At 40.6% G+C, this 18,621-nt stretch overlaps 1 protein-coding gene across 2 annotated transcripts in view; it reads left to right on the top strand.

The window, feature by feature from the left end:
• Positions 1–2,859: 2,859 nt before the first annotated feature.
• PPP1CB (protein phosphatase 1 catalytic subunit beta) overlaps positions 2,860–18,621 on the top strand; it is a 29,388-nt gene continuing 13,626 nt past the window's right edge. The window contains exons 1-2 of one of the 2 annotated variants that reach the window (XM_064446052.1): positions 2,860–3,142; positions 15,264–15,395. In XM_064446052.1, coding sequence (XP_064302122.1) covers positions 3,091–3,142; positions 15,264–15,395 — 184 coding nt within the window. In that variant the 5' untranslated portion in view covers positions 2,860–3,090. Of the gene's footprint in view, positions 3,143–3,355; positions 3,438–15,263; positions 15,396–18,621 lie in introns of those variants that run through there. The other variant, XM_064446053.1, reaches the window with a different exon arrangement.

The following is an 18,621-nucleotide window of genomic DNA, read 5'->3' on the forward strand; positions in this document are numbered from 1 at the left end:
AAGGACACCTTGAGATGGCATGTGGATAAGGAGCAGAAAGTTGGCACACGGGGTATTTAGTATAAAATACAGTGAAACCAGGTAGGGGAAAGTTAGAAGCAAAGCCAGGTTGGTGGACATAAGAGGAAATTTCAAAATAACTAAAAGGAACTTTAGAAAGTTGAACATTATTAATGAGAATTTGCCACAGGCAATCAGCAATGTTCTCCTCTACCTGCTATGTAAATCACCTTGGCCTCTATCTGCGTGTGCTAGAATGATCAGGGGGAGATGTTCAGTGATTTCTGGCAAAGAAAACCTATTTGGTCCACAATAACTATTTCTGAATCACAGTAGGCAACAGGCCTCATTCTCTGATCTTTTAATTCTATTTGCCATACTGGGATTACATCAACGTAAACCATGGGACCTCTCAAGTTTTACCGAGGGAAAAACTCACATACTCATTTTCCTGCTCAAGCTACGAAGCAAGGTGGTGGTGGTGGTAGTGCAAACTTTACAGGGTTATGCAGCACAGTGAGGTGACCATCCTCCCATTTGACAACGCATGTACAGCTGAGGAGTGACTCTGTCCCCCAGCTACGCTCCCACTGCATGGGCTGGTGGAGAAGGAGGGAAGGCATGCTGTGGCCTGCAGGCTGGGTTGCAGCCGTGACAGGAACCGAGAGGTGTCCTGTGAGGTGTCGTACATCTGAGGTCAAGGGCAGCACCAGTAGACTTTCCTCATCGTATCACCCAGCCATACATCAGCCCCTCCGGAAAACTGAGAAAACAGTGAAGTAGTGAAAACGGAGTAGAAAAAACCAAGCTTCATCTGTTTACCAGAGATCCTCAATAATGTAAAGGCATGAGTTATACAGGTTTAGGTGTGATACGGTAAAATAAAGACGCTGGCACAGCATCTACAAGGAAAGAAGCGAGGTATTTTTTGCAGCTCATTCTGTTCCATAGCATCTCCACTCATTATTTTGTTATTATGATATGCTGCTGAATTGTTTCTGGAACATCCTGACGTGCCTAGTAAAAACAGTTGTTATGGAATCATGTTTTGCTCAGTGTTATCTGAAAGTCGAATATCTTCTGGAGTCTTGGAAGACTAATTGTATCTTTATGCCACATGAAATTATGAAAGATAATTTCATATCCCCGTTTTGTTGTGAATGCAGAATGTTCTGTGATAATGTAATATTATGTCTGAACCTGATGTTGCGATGGCTTAAAATAACCTTCAGGGCAGTTTGGTTGTGTGAAATGAAACTGGGACAATTCCTAAAAGCTCAAGAGGGGCTGCAGATCTATTAGTTTTGGCAGCAATAAAGTAGTTGGGATAAGGAAGATCCTTTTAAAAGCTGAATAATTATTTTTCCTAGTTTTACAAAAAATGAAAGAAAACTATTTTAAGGTTTTTTTTAAATTTAAATTTTTCACTACTAGCAGAATTTTAAAAACAGGAAAGGATAGCTGTATAAGCTTTCAGCAGGTGAGCTGGAATTACATTTTCATATATGCTGCCTACAAATGGAGATGCAAAAAAATTTTTCTTTTCCAGAACATATTCCCCTTCCTTCAGTGTATCAAGTGAAACTTTATTATCATTGTGTAGGTATTTCAAAAGACTGCTCTTTTACCTGACTATCTGGACACCTAGCATCATCTGACGCCTAATCATCACCCCACCTTGTCCTAATTGCTTTTGTTTTGCTCATACTCATTTTCTCCTAATCAAGAGATAAAAAACTAGGTTTTGGAATTATTTAAGGTCACAGGATTTTGCTGGCTTGCACAGCCTGATGGAAAAATTCAAGTTCGAGCTCACAGAGGTAAGTTTCTACATCAACATCTATATTTAGTCATACAAAAAAGTGGACTGTTTTTTCTAGAACATCTGCACTTTATTTTTTCAACATACATGTATTTGTCTGCTGTCCCAGTTCACAATAAATTTTCAACACCTACATTTTAAAGCACTTCTCTGTCCATCCAAGGCAAGCATCTGTTGACAGAGGTATGTAAACTAACACATCTTTAGTGTGCACCTTAAAAAGTTTCAGAACTCACCAAAAAAGTACTACGAGCAGGTCCAGCTGCAATGAAACATAAACCACATCAGTTAGGTTTTTGACAACCGTCTTACAGGAGGACAGCACAACTTGTCATTCTGGTTTTGACAGGTTTTTTTTTTAAAAACTGTTGAGCTTTCACAGGCGCAGTTTCAGCAGAAGGGGTGACACATAGGCTACACATAGCCTACTAGGGACTCATTTTCTTGCCTTTTGTCCATAACTGATGGCTGCCAACTTGATCTCTTCTTAAGGAAGTCACCACTCTGCTGCAGTAGCAGGTTATAAGAGGTGGGGCACCATGAGAAGCGCCAAGTACTCCCACATCCATGAAGGAGTCCTCAGAGCTGCTCCCCGAGTTACAGAGACAGCCAGTGGAGCTTCCCAACCCCCCAGGACCGGCTGCTGCAGGCGCCGCTACAGGGAAGCCTTCCACGCCCTGCGCTCTGCGGACGCCTCAAGGGGCTGACCCAGGGGTTGACCCAGAGCCTGACCCCAAGGAAGCCCCGAGGCCCGGGCTGGGCCGAAAGCAGGCCAGGGAAGCCCAGCTCGGGGCGCAGGGGCCGGCCGCTGTTTGGCTGACCGTCCCGCCGATCGACGCCCGCACCCCACACCCGGGCGGCCACCTACCAACCAGCAGGGGCCGAGGGCCGGCGGCACTCTGCGCATGCGCCCCAGAGCCCGCCAGCAGCCCACACGCCTGCGCAGTGCTGGCAGCACGGGGCAGCAGAGCCGCGGCGGCGGCGGGCGAGGCGGGAGGCAGGCGGCGCATGCGCGCTGGTGGCTCCTGAGGCGGGGAGGAGGTGCAGGGAGGAGGGGTGGCCGCTTCCCCCCATTTAGCGGAGAGGGAGCGGCCGCGGTGCTTTCGGCTGCCGGGGCGGGAGAAGCCGGGCGGTCGCAGGGGACTGTTGGAGGGGGGTGGGGGGAGCCACTGTAGCTGCGGCCACCGCTCCCCGCTCCTCCTCCTTCTCCGTGAAGCGCCCTTCACCCCGCCCTCTCCCCGCCCGGGACCGAGCCTGGTGGCCACAAAATGGCGGATGGGGAGCTGAACGTGGATAGCCTCATCACCCGGCTGCTGGAAGGTGAGTGAGGCGCCGGGCAGCCCCACCGGCCCAGCCGCCCCGGGCGCGAACGGGAGGGCGAGAGGGCGCCGCCGCCTTCCCTCAGGGGGGCGGGTGGGGCGGACCTACCCGGCGCTGCGGCTGGGGGAGCGGGGCAGCGGCTCCCCAGAGGCGTCGGGCCCGGGGGGCGGCCGGGTGGGGTCTTGGTGCGCCTCGCCGGTGCCCCGAGCCCCGGTGAGCCCCGCGGGGGGAAGAGGAGCGCTTTTCAGAGTCCTCCTGGCGCTGGTGTGCGCGGGGGTCCGTTCTCCCTGTCTAGGTGAAGTAGCTGCCTTCCTATTTAAAAAAACAGGAGCAAACAGCATCGCTTTACTTCTTTCCCCCACCCGCTGCGGCTGCCTGGCCGAGGGGCGAGCTGGAGAAGCCTTGCTAACTGAGCTGTGGGCGGCCTTATCCCTTCCTCCCGTTGGGTTAGTCGCAGTCTTCCGCGTGTAAAATTATGTGTATAAGCTGCGTGAGGCAGAGTGGTGCGTACGTGAGTGTCAGTGGAAGCAGGGGGATTTAGTGCGCTGACATTCCGCTGCATGCCTATGGGGCAGTCTCCAAAAGTGGCTATGCTCACGGATGGCTAATAAAAGCTATGAAAGGTTTTTGTGTATTAAATAGTTAGTCTTTCCTTTAAAGCAAGGAGGAAACAGGCTAGCTCCCTGCTTTTGGAGAAGCTGAGGAATTATTCCTAGCATTTTCTCTTTATTTATGTCTTGAATGTGTAGTCGTCTTAGGCCTCTTCTCCCATTAATCTTTCATTCCACATTGAACAAATACCAGGTATGTTGGAGATGAGAGTACATGCGTGGGTATGCGCTTTCACTTGGTTGCTGTACTCCTTGGATAGTTGGATCACTTTACAGGAGGCTTATAGAAAGGAATTTCTGGAGTATGTACAGTTCTGGAAATGAAACAAGTTTGTAAGTCTGAAAGTTTTGTTCAGCTGAGTTACTACAAAGAAGAGTTTTTAGGGCTTTGAAGATTTTTTTAGTAGTAGTTATCTGTTCTTTTTAGACGTGAAAACTATGAACAGTAAAATGATATGTTAAAATACATAAAGGCTTTGGGCAGTTGTGCTTATGTTTGTGATTTAAGGTGTGTAGTGTAGTATGATGAAACCTTCAGGTATCATCAGTTGAAGTTTTTCTTTGATCACTAATACAGATAAACCTCCCTTTTTTTTTCTGGATGTTGTAACCCAGATTAGTAGGTAGGTTTTTAAGACAAACCAAATACTAACCTAGTAAACATTGACTTCGAAGTGCAGATTTTTGGGGGCACATCAAAATGCATGTTATATGTGGGGTGGTGGGGTTTTTTGAGAGACACTTCAAAAATATATTTGAAAGGTACTTCTAGTTGCTCAGCAGTGTAGCTAGTTAAATATAGATTGCTTTAAGAGGAGGGGATTCTGCAGTGTTTTGGAATGCAACTTGTTGGATTGTTCTTAACTAGTACCCTGCTTATCTTTTTTTTTATAACTAAGACTTTTAAAATATGTGTTCCATACCTTGTACATACACCATAAATACTTGTATTGCAACTTTCTAGCTTTTGGGGTTATGATTGTGTGCCTTGTGTCTGAGTAACCTACTCTGTGCTTTGTATTCCATAGTACTTTAGCGATATGAATATGCAACTTCTGAACCAAGCTTTGCTTATAATTTTTCATCTTTGTTTCCCAGTCTCGTTCTCCTTCTGAGCAGAGATTAGGAAGATTCTTAAGGGAAATGGGGTGGCTTTTCTCTAGTTGTCACCTACTAACAGTGGTAGGAGTGGCTTGTACAATGTCATGTGCAGGGAATAGGTTCTTGCAGGCCAAAAAAAAAAAAAAAACCAAAACCAAACTATTAAAAGAATGCATTGAGTATGAATTAGTTTTACTTCCATTTAACATCTTTTATTTGTTGTATTGCTAGCGTATAATATTTTAAGCTGTGGATTGAATAGTAGTGTTTCACAATGAAGTTTTTTTTGTACAATTGGCAGCTCACATTCTGGAGCTCATGCTGTTGCTTAGCTGACCTGTTCTGGTAAAGTGAGTATGAATCCTTCCCCATGCTGCTTGCACAGAAAAATTTCTATTGACTCTTATCTTTGGAGCAATTAATTAGTTTACAGCAAGTTTTTTGGCTCCATTACTCACACTTCAACTTTGACTGAAAGGCTAAGGAAATATGGCTTCTGAGCTGTAGAAAAGCATGTTGAAATAATAAAAAGACTCTTTTATGAAATGTTGTCACGCAGTACATTTTTAGTCGTTTTGGTTACTTAAAGTGAAATGGATGGCTTTAGGTTTGAATAGCAGTCTACGCTTGTCTCTTAGTGGCTGCTGCATGTAAATTGTAAAGGGTAGCAAATACATATCAAAAGCCACAGCAGCAGAAAACTTCTCTGTTGGGTTGCTGTTTGGTGATGCCTGTTTCTAGGCTGTGATATTAGCTGTCGTGAATTCTTGCTCTTACCATTGTTGGTTAAGTATGCATCTTTTGGGTTATATGACACATTAACTTGCCTTTTGATTGGAATTACCTACTTAAATAATTTTACCCCGTGTTGGGTTTTTCTTTTTTTCTGATATCAATATGAGGTGGCCTATACCCATGCTGCTTGGAATAATTCATCAGGAACATCTTTCCAACCTTCAACATGTGTGTAAGCACGCTTATATTGAATACGTACTTAGTTTATTATTTTAGAGGTCTTTTGAGTGCTGAAAGCAGATTGACTCTTGAGTTAAATTGGGGGTAGTTTTCAGAAAGCCTCAACAGAACCATAGTGTTATGCATGGTGATAGTCGTCTAGGACAGTAGCTTTTAATTTGCATGTTCTTTTGCATATACAAAGTTTTTATCCTCTTTACTCATTGGTTAAGTGGTGAATTTAGGAATGGTAAGAGCTTGGTTTGGATTGACTTGTGTCTAGAGTGTCTAGTACTTGGTTACTAGTTAGTGATACCTTATAAATAACTTCTCTTTGGAGGAAAGTAAAACTAAAGTGTGTAATGTATGCATGAAGTCTGAACGTAGCAATGCTTTCTCTTACTACTTCTACCTCCAGACTCCTGCTCCTGTTTCTTTACTAGAACAGGGAGGTGCTAATGCTTTTACATGTGTGCCTGACTGATCTTGGAGATACTTCAGGCTTTATTACAAGATTTCTTTTGATCAAGAAATCACTTGTAAGTGAATCTGCAAAGATTTACAGGTCATGTAAACACAAAATTCCACAGCTTTGCTAAAATGCTTTTGGACTGATATGTGACCATAAAAGTGAATATGCCAAATTAGCTTAAGACTGTTTCCTTCATGCATTGGTATTCAGAATTCTAGTCATGGGCCAAGCTTAGCTGTACTATGGTACACAAAAAGATGATAGCCTCGTTTTTGCTTCAGTGTGCTGACTTTTTTTGTTGTTTTTTTTTTCCTTCCTACCTTCCCAGCTATGCCATCTGGTGGATAGCTTTTCCCAGTCCATTCTAGCTGTGGACAGCACAAGAGGATGCACACACACGAGACTGTCATGTGTACAGCAGATGTGGGATATACTTCTCATCCTGTCTAGGCACGCCACCTATCCCTCTGTGGGGAATGCCCTGAAATTTGGAAAAAACGCTGAGCTGAATTGATACACCAGACTTACATTTAAGCCAGGCTCTAAGCTAATTTAAACTTTGATGTGTGGAAAGGTTACATCTACTATGGAAGCAAGGATGATGGAATAGGTGTGACCTTACCTGTGATGGGTGCTGTGGATGTTGTTCAGTAAGACTACCATATTTCTGTCTGCTTGATGGGCTTCCTGTTTCTGTGCTGTAAATGTCTCTTAATTTCTGGATATGAGGTAGCCCAGCTGGACTGGACTTTCTGCACTTCAAAATATGTAGGTATCTATCTTGGTCAGCACTATGGAGTTTACCGTATGGAAGAGAGGATATATGTGGGAAAACCCAGACGTAAGAGTAGCCCTAAATACAAGCTGGATTTCTGTGAAGAGGGTTTATTTATATAGCTGTTCAAATTTACCTAGTTTAGGGGAGACCCCTTGCTTGCCTAAATCTAGCTAACCTATTTCAAATTAACAACTTGGATTTGTTTGATGTATCTTAATGTGATCTGCTAGAAAACAAAATTGGTTTTGGTGAGACTAGGAGGGCTACTAGTTCTGATAGTCATGATCCACCAAGAAAGTTGGGAAATACCCAAGAGAGTTGTCAGACTTCAGTAAACATGGAGAATGGTTATTGCTTCAGTGTTCAGCTTAGTGTGACTTTTATGATTGCCTTAATAAAAGCTGGTTGCAGTGTTCTCACCTTGTCATGTGATGTCTTCTAAGAAAGCTGCAACCTTCAGTTTCTTCTGATTTCAGAGGTCTTGCAGGATAAATTTGAATGTTGTTCAATTTTTTAAATGGAAGTTAGATTTTAAATGCTTATGAAATAATTGAGATTTCCCTTATTAGTTTTAAATGTGGTAGAGATGTTGGGTAATGTATTGTGGTCAATAATGTCTCTCTTGTTTGGTTAGTGTCTTAACTAACGTATCTGGTCAGCCTGATGGTGTGGTGTGATACAGTAGTAGTGCTTGCAGTTCCACAGGCACTGTAACTGCTACTGAAAAAGAGAGGCAGTTGTGGAGAAGAAAAATAGACCTTAAAGGTCTATTGCAGAACAATATAAATGTCATGGAGGTGAACCTTGAATAAACAAGGGTTATTACCTGGTTTGGTGTGAAATCACTGGATAATCTGCTATTGGAGAAATAAACAAGGAAAACTTAATCGGGAGTTTCTTGCAAAGGATGTATTTTTTTAAATAGTCTTAGTCTTCAGAGAAAGAAAGGAAGAAGTTCTCATATGTTTTGAGGAGAGTCGGTATTGTATTAAACAGGGGTAAGAGATAGAAGGATGACGTTTGTTTCTGGGTTTGTATGGCAGTACAGATATCAGCCAGTTCATCTTTAGCTTTAAGAGTGCATGACGAATGGGATAGTTGGCTTGAAAAATTGCACTGAAGGCCAGGAGCCCAATGTCAGGCAACGTGTGCTGGTATTCCTTTATTCTGGCTGGTTGTTTTGCCACTTGAAGCCTACGTGATTCAGTAACTGTTTCATTTAGATATTCTGCTGCACAGTTTTTACTTAACCTGGTGTCTTGCTCAAGAGTACAGCTAAATCATAGTAAAGGAGGGGAAAAATAACTGGTTTTATTTAATGTAGATAAGAGGATTTTTAATAGTTGATATTAGCAATTAACTGCTTATTAGTGACCCCTACAAATGCAGGTATGTACCTTTTTAAAAAAGAAACCCTGAAACAAAACAAAATGTGGTTCAGCACTGAAGTAAAGCATATTCTAGTCGGCTATTTGTAAATTCATATACTGTGCTCAGTGAAGAGGGTATGTATATAGGGAGATCTACTCTTAACTACAACCTGAGGTGCTTCTGATGTGATACATATCTGGTTCATAATTTGAACATAGAAATTAACCTGTTCACTGCATTCTCTTACTGTTTTATGATTTGTCTTAGTACACAGGCTAGGTTATCTGAGTTTCACGGCAGTGTTGTGTGCTTTATGGTTTTTGGTTTTTTAACATCAAGCTTGATACAAAGTTTTTGTGTGCATATCCCACATAACCATATTGGCTAAATACCTGAGAAATTGAAGAGGTGCAGAAGTAATGTTAAACCCTAGCTTTTTGTGTTATAACTTAAGTAACTTCTCTCCTTGGTACTTCTCAGGAGTTGTGAAGTAACTTGGTAATTTGCCTCTGTCTTCTTTAAATTTTAGGAATTTGATTAACACTGCTTTAAAGGAAGAGAAAGTAAAACTCTTTAAGAAGCAAGCTGAAATTCTGCTTCATGATATTTTTATGCTAGGTTAGCCTTCCAAGTGGACTAGAACAGGAATTGCCTCTACTTCTTATGATACAGGAGACACTGAGAGGCTGCTACTTTATGCTTAGCTGGTTGCATGAGTTTTAGGTTCAAGTGTAATTAAGCAAACAGTAAAGACAGACCATAGGTTTATACATTTTGCTTACAGAATGGAGTAAGTAATGTGATTGTCCTTCAACCTTGAATTTGGTAATTCTTGGAACTGTGCATAATACAGAATGATTGAGACTGTCAGATAGTTTTATGGAACCTCTGTGTAAGGAAGCAGGTGGTCCATGAAAAGCAAATATGAAGACTGGAGGTTGGTGTAGGGACACTTGAGTGTTTTCATGAGCTTATATGGGTATCCCCAAAGCAACTTTAGGTACTGGTTTCTAACGAAACTCCTTCTCCATAAGCATTAGTTCTGCTGAACAGTGTATATTTTAAGAATGTAAATTCAAGTTTGGGTAGAAGAACACTTCATTGATTATTTTTCTGGTTAGGAATTAAAGGCTTGGGCAGTCTCTTACTCTGCAGTGAATTTGTTTGATGTTATAAGCCCTACTAAAATGAGTTCGGAAGCAATCACTTTGTTCTTCAGCAAAATACTTAATAACAAGGGCATCCAGTGAGAGCAAATGTATTAAAATCTTGAGCGCTTGGATATAAAAGCACAGTTCTTCAGGAAAAACAAAACTACCTAGAGGGCTGATTCTTCTGTTTTTAATGGGGAGTTTGGATGATGTAGCCTAGGAAAGATACACGGCTTTGTGTACACCATGCAGAGTAGATATATAGTCAGCAGTATGCTTCTTACTGGAGTAAAGCTCTGACAGAGCTTCATTTATATTAATGTTGTCCACCAGTGTAACACATGAATGAAAGCCATTCTAAGGTTAGTTCTGTTACAGCAGTTCTGAAACTTTGCAAACTTGTGTTGCTGGCTTAACTCTCAGTGTTTTGCTGCAAAATAGGGAGTGGCTGCTTCTGGATGACAGCTGAAAAATATAAATAACAAGATGTTTTGAGGGAGTGAAAGTTTTGCTTTCTAAAATGAAAGGCGCTTTTTAAATCCAATGTAGGATTCCTGGCTTAAAACCATGAAAATGTATAACTTGGATTTAAAAAATGCTGAGAGCAGATAACTTCAGAACATGTTTCCAAAATCAGTGTCAGAACTGTTTGGTTTTTTCCAAGTCATAGGTAATGCCACTTTTGGCTTCCAAATCCATTCTGATCCTAATATTGAGAGGCTGTTCAGGATTCATCAAATACTCCAAAGTACTTTGAAGTACAAGAAATAAATAGTTGCATGTCATAGTTGTTAACCACCAATCATTAAACATTCCACAGAATTTGGGTGGGGGTGGGAGGGCGGTAGTGTAAGCTTGTGGGAATTGCTTGTGTGCAATTTGTAAAATTGCATGCTTGAAGTCTTGTGTTGTAGTTTTGGGGTTTTTTTTAAGATGTATTCTGGCAAAATAGATCTCTAAAGCCATAATTTCAGAAATGAGTTCGGCTGGAGCTACTATGAAAAGAAGCAGAACCAGTTGCTTATTCCTTCACTAGTCCTAGCCCAAGTTCACAGTGGATGTATTCGCTGGCTTGGGGAACTACCTAGATTGTTTTTTGTTCCATCTTTGTACTAGAAAGAAAAGATCAGTTCACTGATGCAGCTCACTGTGTGGCCACAAAAATGCATACGCCCGCAAAAGAGCAGAGTGTAGGGAAAGGATGCCGCTTCTTAGTGATAATGCTGGCCTGATTTTTTTTAATGAGACTTAGGAGAAGTCTGTCTAGGTTTTAATGCTATGCTAAAACCATGAGCGTTTTGTCCAGTAAACAGGGCATGTGTCGTGTTGGAGAAGACAGTGTAAATGCTTAGGATAGCTGTGCATACCACAGCTGATTTAGTAATTGAAGACACTTCTATTAGTGATGCCACAAAATGAGCAGCTTAGTTACTTGGGGTGAGAGGTGCACCAGAAGCAGTGTGACAGAATAGGTTAAATGTATTTTCTCCAGTCATAAAAGAGTATGGCAAGAAGAGATGCTCGCAGAACTTCCAACAGCCGGTTCTTGACCCACTTTCCTTAGTGTTATTTATTTTCTTCCTCTCCAGTACTGCCATGCACAATCTGCTACTGTCTGCCATGAATTTGGAGGGATTAAAAAAATAATAATTACTTTTGCTGAAGCTTTTCTTTCCTGCTACAGTGCAACTCATGTCTCCGATTACTAAATGCTGCTAGTAGAATTGCTAATATTGCTTATCAAAGGTTGTGTGGATGCAGAGACCATTATAATATTGATTAGAGAAGCTTTTGGATTACTATATCTATTGTGCTAAAATAATAGCCTGACAGTGCAATGCATATAGTTGTTTTTAATTCTCTTTATTCCCTGCTGTGTCACTAAGCTCCTTGCAGCAAAGGCTTCTCCTGGTATAGCACCTGTGCACGTGGGATTGTGTATTACAACAGGAAATGCTGTCCCTGCTGAAGGCTTTTATGTAAACCAAAACTTGTTTACAGCATCTGCATCTTAGAATAAAGAGGATTAATGTTGAGATGCTGTTTCTGCTCTGGGTAAATGACAGCCATTAAAAATAATGGCTTTTCCAATGCTGTTAAAGGCTTTTTGTGAGCTACAAATTTTACAATGCATGCAGCTATGACTTGCATGGTTTAAGAATGGTTAGCTATAGTAATTTGTAAATGAGTCTGAGGAATGTCACACTCTTGAACTCATTCTCATAAACTCCTCTTAAATTTATTCTTGGCAATTTGGCTTTTGAAAAACTAAATGTGGTGAGAGATGCTCTTGTTTACAATCCATTCAGTGTTCAGGTGAGTCAAGGAAACTTCACCAAAGATCTAGTTGTAGTATAAGCTGGCGAAAGATGTGCTTAGTTTTGCTTGTGTACTTGTACTACAGCTGTGGCACGGCTGTTTTGGATGACTACTTGGTGAACCTTTCAGTACCTTTGTGAATCCAGTAAAGGGCTGAGGCTTCCAGGGTCACAGTAGCTTCTCATTTTTCAATATGTAGCGCCCTTATTGATGATCGGGAGATTGTGGGAGAACTTTTCTCTTTGTTATTGATGATTACTCCTTGTGAAACCCCAGGCTTTGTATTTCTTCAAATGTAACTGAGCTTATGTGTTTGCTATGGGGAGCTGCTGACTGTTAGGATGGAGGCAGGGGTGCCTTTGCAAAGGTGCAGTGGCCCAGATTTGTACCCTTCCCAAGGGCTGGAGGTAACTGCAATCAGTAGGTGTGTGTTGTCTCCTCTGAGAGTGACATACTTGCTACAGTTGTAGAAACTTCCCTTATCTGGAGAATCCAAAGTGTGGTAATAAGTTACTGCCGTGCCTGTTGGTTTGTCTGTTAAGGGCTTGCAACATCCAGGGCTGTACTCTAAAAAGTAAAGACCTAATGTCAAGTCACTGGATGCACTGACTATGGCAGTTAATTTTGAAGTGAGAAGCTGCATGTTCACTGTGTCTCCCAGTGCAAAAATCCAGCAGCACTTAAAGCCTCAATCCTATAAAGCAATTGTTCCAAGTTTAAACCTCTGTGTGAGTTTCAAAGGGAGCTAAAGGCTGGCATTCTAAGAAATAATGATTGGATCCAAGTTATTTTAAGTATTATGAGTGCCCTTCTTGAACTGCTGTCTCAATTTTGGACCCTGTGCTTGGTCTGGTGCTACTTACGGTAGCATGAATGTTGTGTATGGTGGGCTTTCCTGGGTTTGAGCAGATGTAAAAAGTGCAGTGTTTCCAAAACTAGAGTGGATATAAAAAGTGTGTGGTTAAGTCATTAGCGGTTTTAATCTGTCTGAAATGGCTTAATTCTGGTGTTGCAAAGCATTATGAAAGTAGTTAAATAGAGAGATTTGCTTATCAAAACAGGTTAAAAACCTGCACAGTTTGCAGAGGGAAAAATAGGACTGAAAAGCTAGTTGTGCTGCATGCTTCTTTGGCATGACCTTGACGTTATAAACCATGGGTTTAAAATGTAACAATTGCTTCAATAAAATTGTAGCCATTTTGTTAAGACCCTGCTTTTTCAGGTGGGAGATTTCCAATGTATAGTGACAGTTTATTGTGCCTATCAAAATTAGTTTCTGGGCTACGAAAGAGGGGTCATTATAAGTTACTGGAATGCCATACTTGAAAAGGTGGAGATCGTTGGAGCAAGTTGAATAGTCAAGTCCTGTGCAAAGCTGTCAAGCCTGAGATTTTTTTTTTTTTGCTAATAATCTCCATGGGGCTGAAGATGTATCTGTAAGTGCATCATTTAGTAGACGTTTGAGATGTGGTGAAATGAAGCCTGTAGGCATTTATTGTTTTTGAGTCACCTTGATTGTGTCTAATGCCTGCCTTTACATTCTTTTAACATGTAAGCCAACATCTTAATGCATGAAGAATAACAATAAAGTGTTACTAAAAAGCTGTTTGCTTTCTCAAGTATCATTGAAACCTTAATTAGCAAAGGGAATGTGACTTAGCATATAGTAAATATCACCTGGTACTGATTCAGAGTTTCACTGAGTCCTGCATGCCACAGCCTTGTTCTTGTGGGATTCTAATGAGCAAAGTATTTCCAATGTATCCTCACTGCAGATAGACTAGCCCTCCCGCTATTTTGGCAAAGTGGCTGTCCTAAGATCTAGTTTCACATCTTCTCTTCCCTTCTTCATTTCTGTCATTTCACATGTTACTGTGGCTGCTTCCTAACCTCAGTTTAACAAGTGTGTCTGGTGTTTATTAAAAATAAAAAAAATAAAAATTCATAGCACAGTGTTGGAATGGTCAGATGTTGAGGGTACACTGGGAGGAGTATGCAGTGATAACCAGAGCAGAGCTTTTCGAGCTTAACACTTTGGACTGTACTAGGTGACCTAGGACAAACTGTTGCTCCTCATTCTTTTCCACCCCCCACCCCCCCACCCCCCATTGTACAATATAGGTAATGATACTGATCTCTTCTGTAAAGCGTGTTTTCTAGGACCTAAGTAGAAATAAAAGGAAAAGGAAGGTTATATTATTTTTTAGAAAAGGTTGCAAGCTTAATCTGCTCTTTTGGAGGGGGAAGCAGGCAAGCCAGGAATTTATTTGTGTGAAGAACTAGTTTTTGCTACTTTGGCAAATAAATCTTATTAGACTTCCTGAAGTTGCAGCAAAAATTTTCTATGAAGTAATGTCTTATGTTTGAGTTTGAAAGCATTTGGATTTGAACTGCTGGAGTTTCGTACCACCTTGTCTTGTAGGTACTGCAGTGGTTTAATGCTGAATGTTGCTTCCACCTAAAACAGATGGCAGAACAGGATGTTCGCCTGTCGCCTGTTGTAGACACTGATAAATTGTGGCTTAATAGTTTGGACTCTGAAGTTTGGTTTTTGCTGAGATGCAAGACAACTGGATCAGCCAAAGTGCGGACGCATTTGTTCTATTTTACTGCCTCATTAAAGACACATTAAAGCCTCTGACAGAGGAATTGTATATATATTTGTGGAAAGAAGCAGCTGCAGATAAAGTGCCAGAGGATGTTGGTTGGAACGCAATGACATGTGGATGCTTTTGAAAACTTAGTACTAAATATAGGTCTGAGTACCTGACTTACTGGTTCAAGAATTCAATTTAGTTCTAATTAGAATGTTTTTGTTTGGATGTAAAGGTTCCAATAACTCAGGAGCCATTATGTCTGAAGGAAGGTGTCATCAAACTTTCATAGTTTTTAGTGTGATGTTCCTAATATGGCAGTTTCAGCTGCCAAAAGTGTAAACGTGCCTGTGGCTTTTTTCTTTGTTTAGCTAGCCCTGTCAAACTCAGAAGTCTATTACATACTAATGTGAAAGTGTTTTCAGGATTTCCATTCTCAAGGGTTTTCTTGCCTATTGTGGGTATTCTAGCATAATGGGATTGTTAAACACGTTTTGAAGTTGCTGTTTATCCAAATGCAGACAAAAGCAAGGCTTAAATTGTTCTCTTCTGAGAACCTGATTTAACCTGATTTAGCACGGGTTACCACAGTATCAAAGATCAATTTTAGAATTTGTTGGAATACATAATTCCAACACATCTGGTAGATATGTTGGGGTGTGCTGCTGGCTTTTTGTCAAATACAGATTTCAAATGCAGTTCATCTGCCTTTACCTATTGCCGTGCATCTGTGTGATACTTACCTTCAATTGTTAAACATCTCATTTCAGTACGAGGATGTCGTCCTGGGAAGATTGTTCAGATGACTGAAGCAGAAGTTCGGGGCTTGTGCATAAAATCACGGGAAATATTTCTTAGCCAGCCTATTCTTCTGGAACTAGAGGCTCCTCTGAAAATTTGTGGTATGTAAACTTCATACGTATGTGTTCTATGTAGGTGTTTTGATCTAGTTGTACGCTAGGTGAGCTGGAAGGGTACTGAGATAGGCAAGTGGCCTTGACTTGGGTGATATGGGTTAGAGTGAGGTCTTCATAATCTTAAATGTAATTTTAAATTTAGATTGGATTAAGTTGAGAAAAGGCAGCTAACAGTTGGTAGATTGCTGATGCTCCCTGTACTATGTAGAAGCAAGATCCGTTGGCAATGAGAGCTGCTTGCACTATCATCTGGTGCAGATTTTGCAACCTGTCCCTTTTACTTCCGTAGGCACTGCTTGCACAGAGCTGCTACTCTTTCAATCACTATTTCAAAAAGCAGTTAGCTGCTTTAAAAGCAAATGTTTAATGTTGTAGTTGCTCTTTTTAAAGCATAAGCAAAACAAAGATCTTTACAAGTTGTGAAATGGAATGCTTCAAAAATAGTGTCGAAGAAAGCATTGTTAGTCTTTCAGTTGAAAACATAAATCTGGATGCAGACTGTTAAATTAGGCTTAGTTACCTCATAATAAATTCCTTGAGCTTTACAGAAAGTTTTAACAAGCATGGTTATTGCTGTCAAATATGGATAAAACTAAAATGTGTGTTCTTTACCTCTCTAAGCCTTTAAGATACTAGACTTCAAAAGTATGCTGTTGTTAATAGGTATGCGAGCTTGTTAAAAACTGCTACAGAAGTATTGTAAATACTGGCTTGTAATCATCCTTCAGGTTATTAACAACAGATCCAGTCTTAGCATAAATTTTCTTGAATTAGGCTTCTTGAAGTGTCATAGTATTAAAATTGAAGCAGTCTTTGAACTGGTTGCTACTAACATGGTCAAAGATAGATTAGCTTCTTCCTGGCAGGCCTAATGTAGCGATGTCTCCTACATTAAGAGAGGATATTACCAATGAAAAAAAAAATGGCACTAATGGCAAAGTCATCTTTAAATGACTAATTGCTTGGTAGGGTGGGGAGGAAAAACTGGACCAGCTTGCCTAATGACATAAAGTTGAAGGTAGAATCCAGCTTTACCACATTGTGCTTACGCTACACTGAAAAGACTACAGCAGTCTCATCGTATTCCTAGATAAAGAAAAAATGAAAACTCAGATATTAAGATTGTGCGTAAGTCAAGGTCTGCAAAGTATAATTAGCCTCCTTCAAAGTTAGTTTTTCATTTCCTTGAATAGAGGCAGTTGGAAGGACTGTTAGATGCACAATAATAGAGTAGCAAAGGCACAGTTAAATAAGGCATTTGTTATTTTTAAATTGGATTCCAAACACAGTGATAGCACCAGGAAGTGTCAGGTGCATCTAAATTTAATATTAGAGCAATTGTCAAAGATGCATTTAGATAAAAGTGGAAGAAAGATGATGGTGTTCACCAAAAGCAAAATATGCAGCTGTACTGCTTTGAACTACTATTTTAGTGTATTTGGGCAATGCCTGGGGAACCATTATAGGATTGTCTTGTCTTGTAATCAAGTCAGTTCAAAACAAGCTTTTACATCTTGAAGGGCTGTTGTTAATATAAGATGAAGGATATTCTTATGTAAATGTTCATTTTAAAATAGGTGCAGTTTTTACTGGAAGGTTTTGTATCTGGTAGACTTGATTTCAACTTGTGCCCATACGAAGCTGTATTTTAAAATGCCAAGTGCCTTGAATGGAATAGTCAATGCTTTGGTCCCCTTACAAATTTTTTTCTATAAAATGTTCCTGAAGTGCTTTGATCCCTCTGGCTCGGGTGTAACTGAAGTAGTAACTGAAAGCAGTTCCAGACAATGAACACAATTCTAATAGTCTTTCTGTAGTATGTGTACTTGGTAGTTAATTCTGGTGGTGGTGAAGTCTGAGGAGTATATTGATAGTGTAGTTCTGGAGTACTAGGCTCAGCATAGACTTGATGAGGAGTCTTCTATGTTTTCTTCCAGTTGTGACCTGGAGGTTTCTAAATATCAAGTAGAACAGGAATAGTTCTTGTTGAAACATCTGTGAAAATTATTTTAGCTAGTGAAATTTCAGATTATGCCTGGAATTGGGTATTGGATAATGTTCCCCATTATTAGAAGAAAACTGGGAAGCGATTCTTCTCCCTGAGTGAGAAATAGTTGTGGAAGAATGCTGCCTAGAGGAGGAAGTACTGCATTTCTCATGGGAAGAGTAAAGAGCAATATAGCTATGTACTTTTCTTACCACTGTATGCTTTAAGAATTGAACTGGAGAGCATGTAGGTTTGGGAACCTTTTTTAAGATTATGGAAAAAGTTGTAGAGAGGTGTGTTGGGGTTTTTTGCATTTTTAAGGCCATAGTAGCTAGCTCTCTGCTGGAGAATAGCTGTGCTTAACCAAGTCAGGATTTTGCCATTGAACAAGCAGCAAAAGTAAAAATGCACTTGTGGAATGCTTAGTGTAAGGGGACCAGGAGGTACTAAATTTAAACAGCGTGTAGCTTGTACTGAAGGCTTCTTGCGTAGCTTTTTTGCATTGAGTCACTTTGGTAATGAATTCTACAGTCAGCTGGAATACATAACGTGTTCTACAAGTTACTGTAGAGTAGCCTTGGTATCTTCTTTGACTTCATGGGCAGCTTACAGATAGTTAGCTTTGGAGAGTCTGATATGTTACGCTGTGGTGTTGTAATTGCCACACAGACCTGTTTCATGGAAAGCTTGCTTAATTTTAAACCTGGCAGTTGGATGAGTTAGGTGACAGTTATTTTTCCTAAGATGTACCTGCAGGGTTGAATATCTTGTAAGGGATATCAGTCTGTGGGTCTATGAACTGCTTTTATGTGAATAATTGCATCAAAGGAGGAGTTACTCTAAATGCTAGGGGATGGGAATCTTAGGACAACAATATTATGGGAGGACAAGCAGTTGACCTTTGAAGTAAGTTCTCTCTCCCAGCACAGTGTTCAGTTTCTCTCCAGTCTATTTAGATTCTTTACTGATCTGGTTTTGCAGTAAATAATGTGACTTAACTTTTCTTAATATATTGGCTTGCCAGCCATGTAACTGTTCAGCTAGAGCTTGTCTTTCTGACTTCAATTTGAACAATTCAGAGCTTGCTTAAAAAGCTTAAGCTTAATTGTAAAGACTTCTGTAGCTTTTGGTTTCAGATCGGTTTCATAACTGACATAGCAGTTCTGCAAATACTGTGGGTTATTTACATTTAGTGAGTATTTCAGTTTGTAATATTAACATGGT

This window comes from Phalacrocorax carbo, chromosome 3 (genome assembly GCF_963921805.1).
Source record: "Phalacrocorax carbo chromosome 3, bPhaCar2.1, whole genome shotgun sequence".
NCBI classification, from domain to species: Eukaryota; Metazoa; Chordata; class Aves; order Suliformes; family Phalacrocoracidae; genus Phalacrocorax; species Phalacrocorax carbo.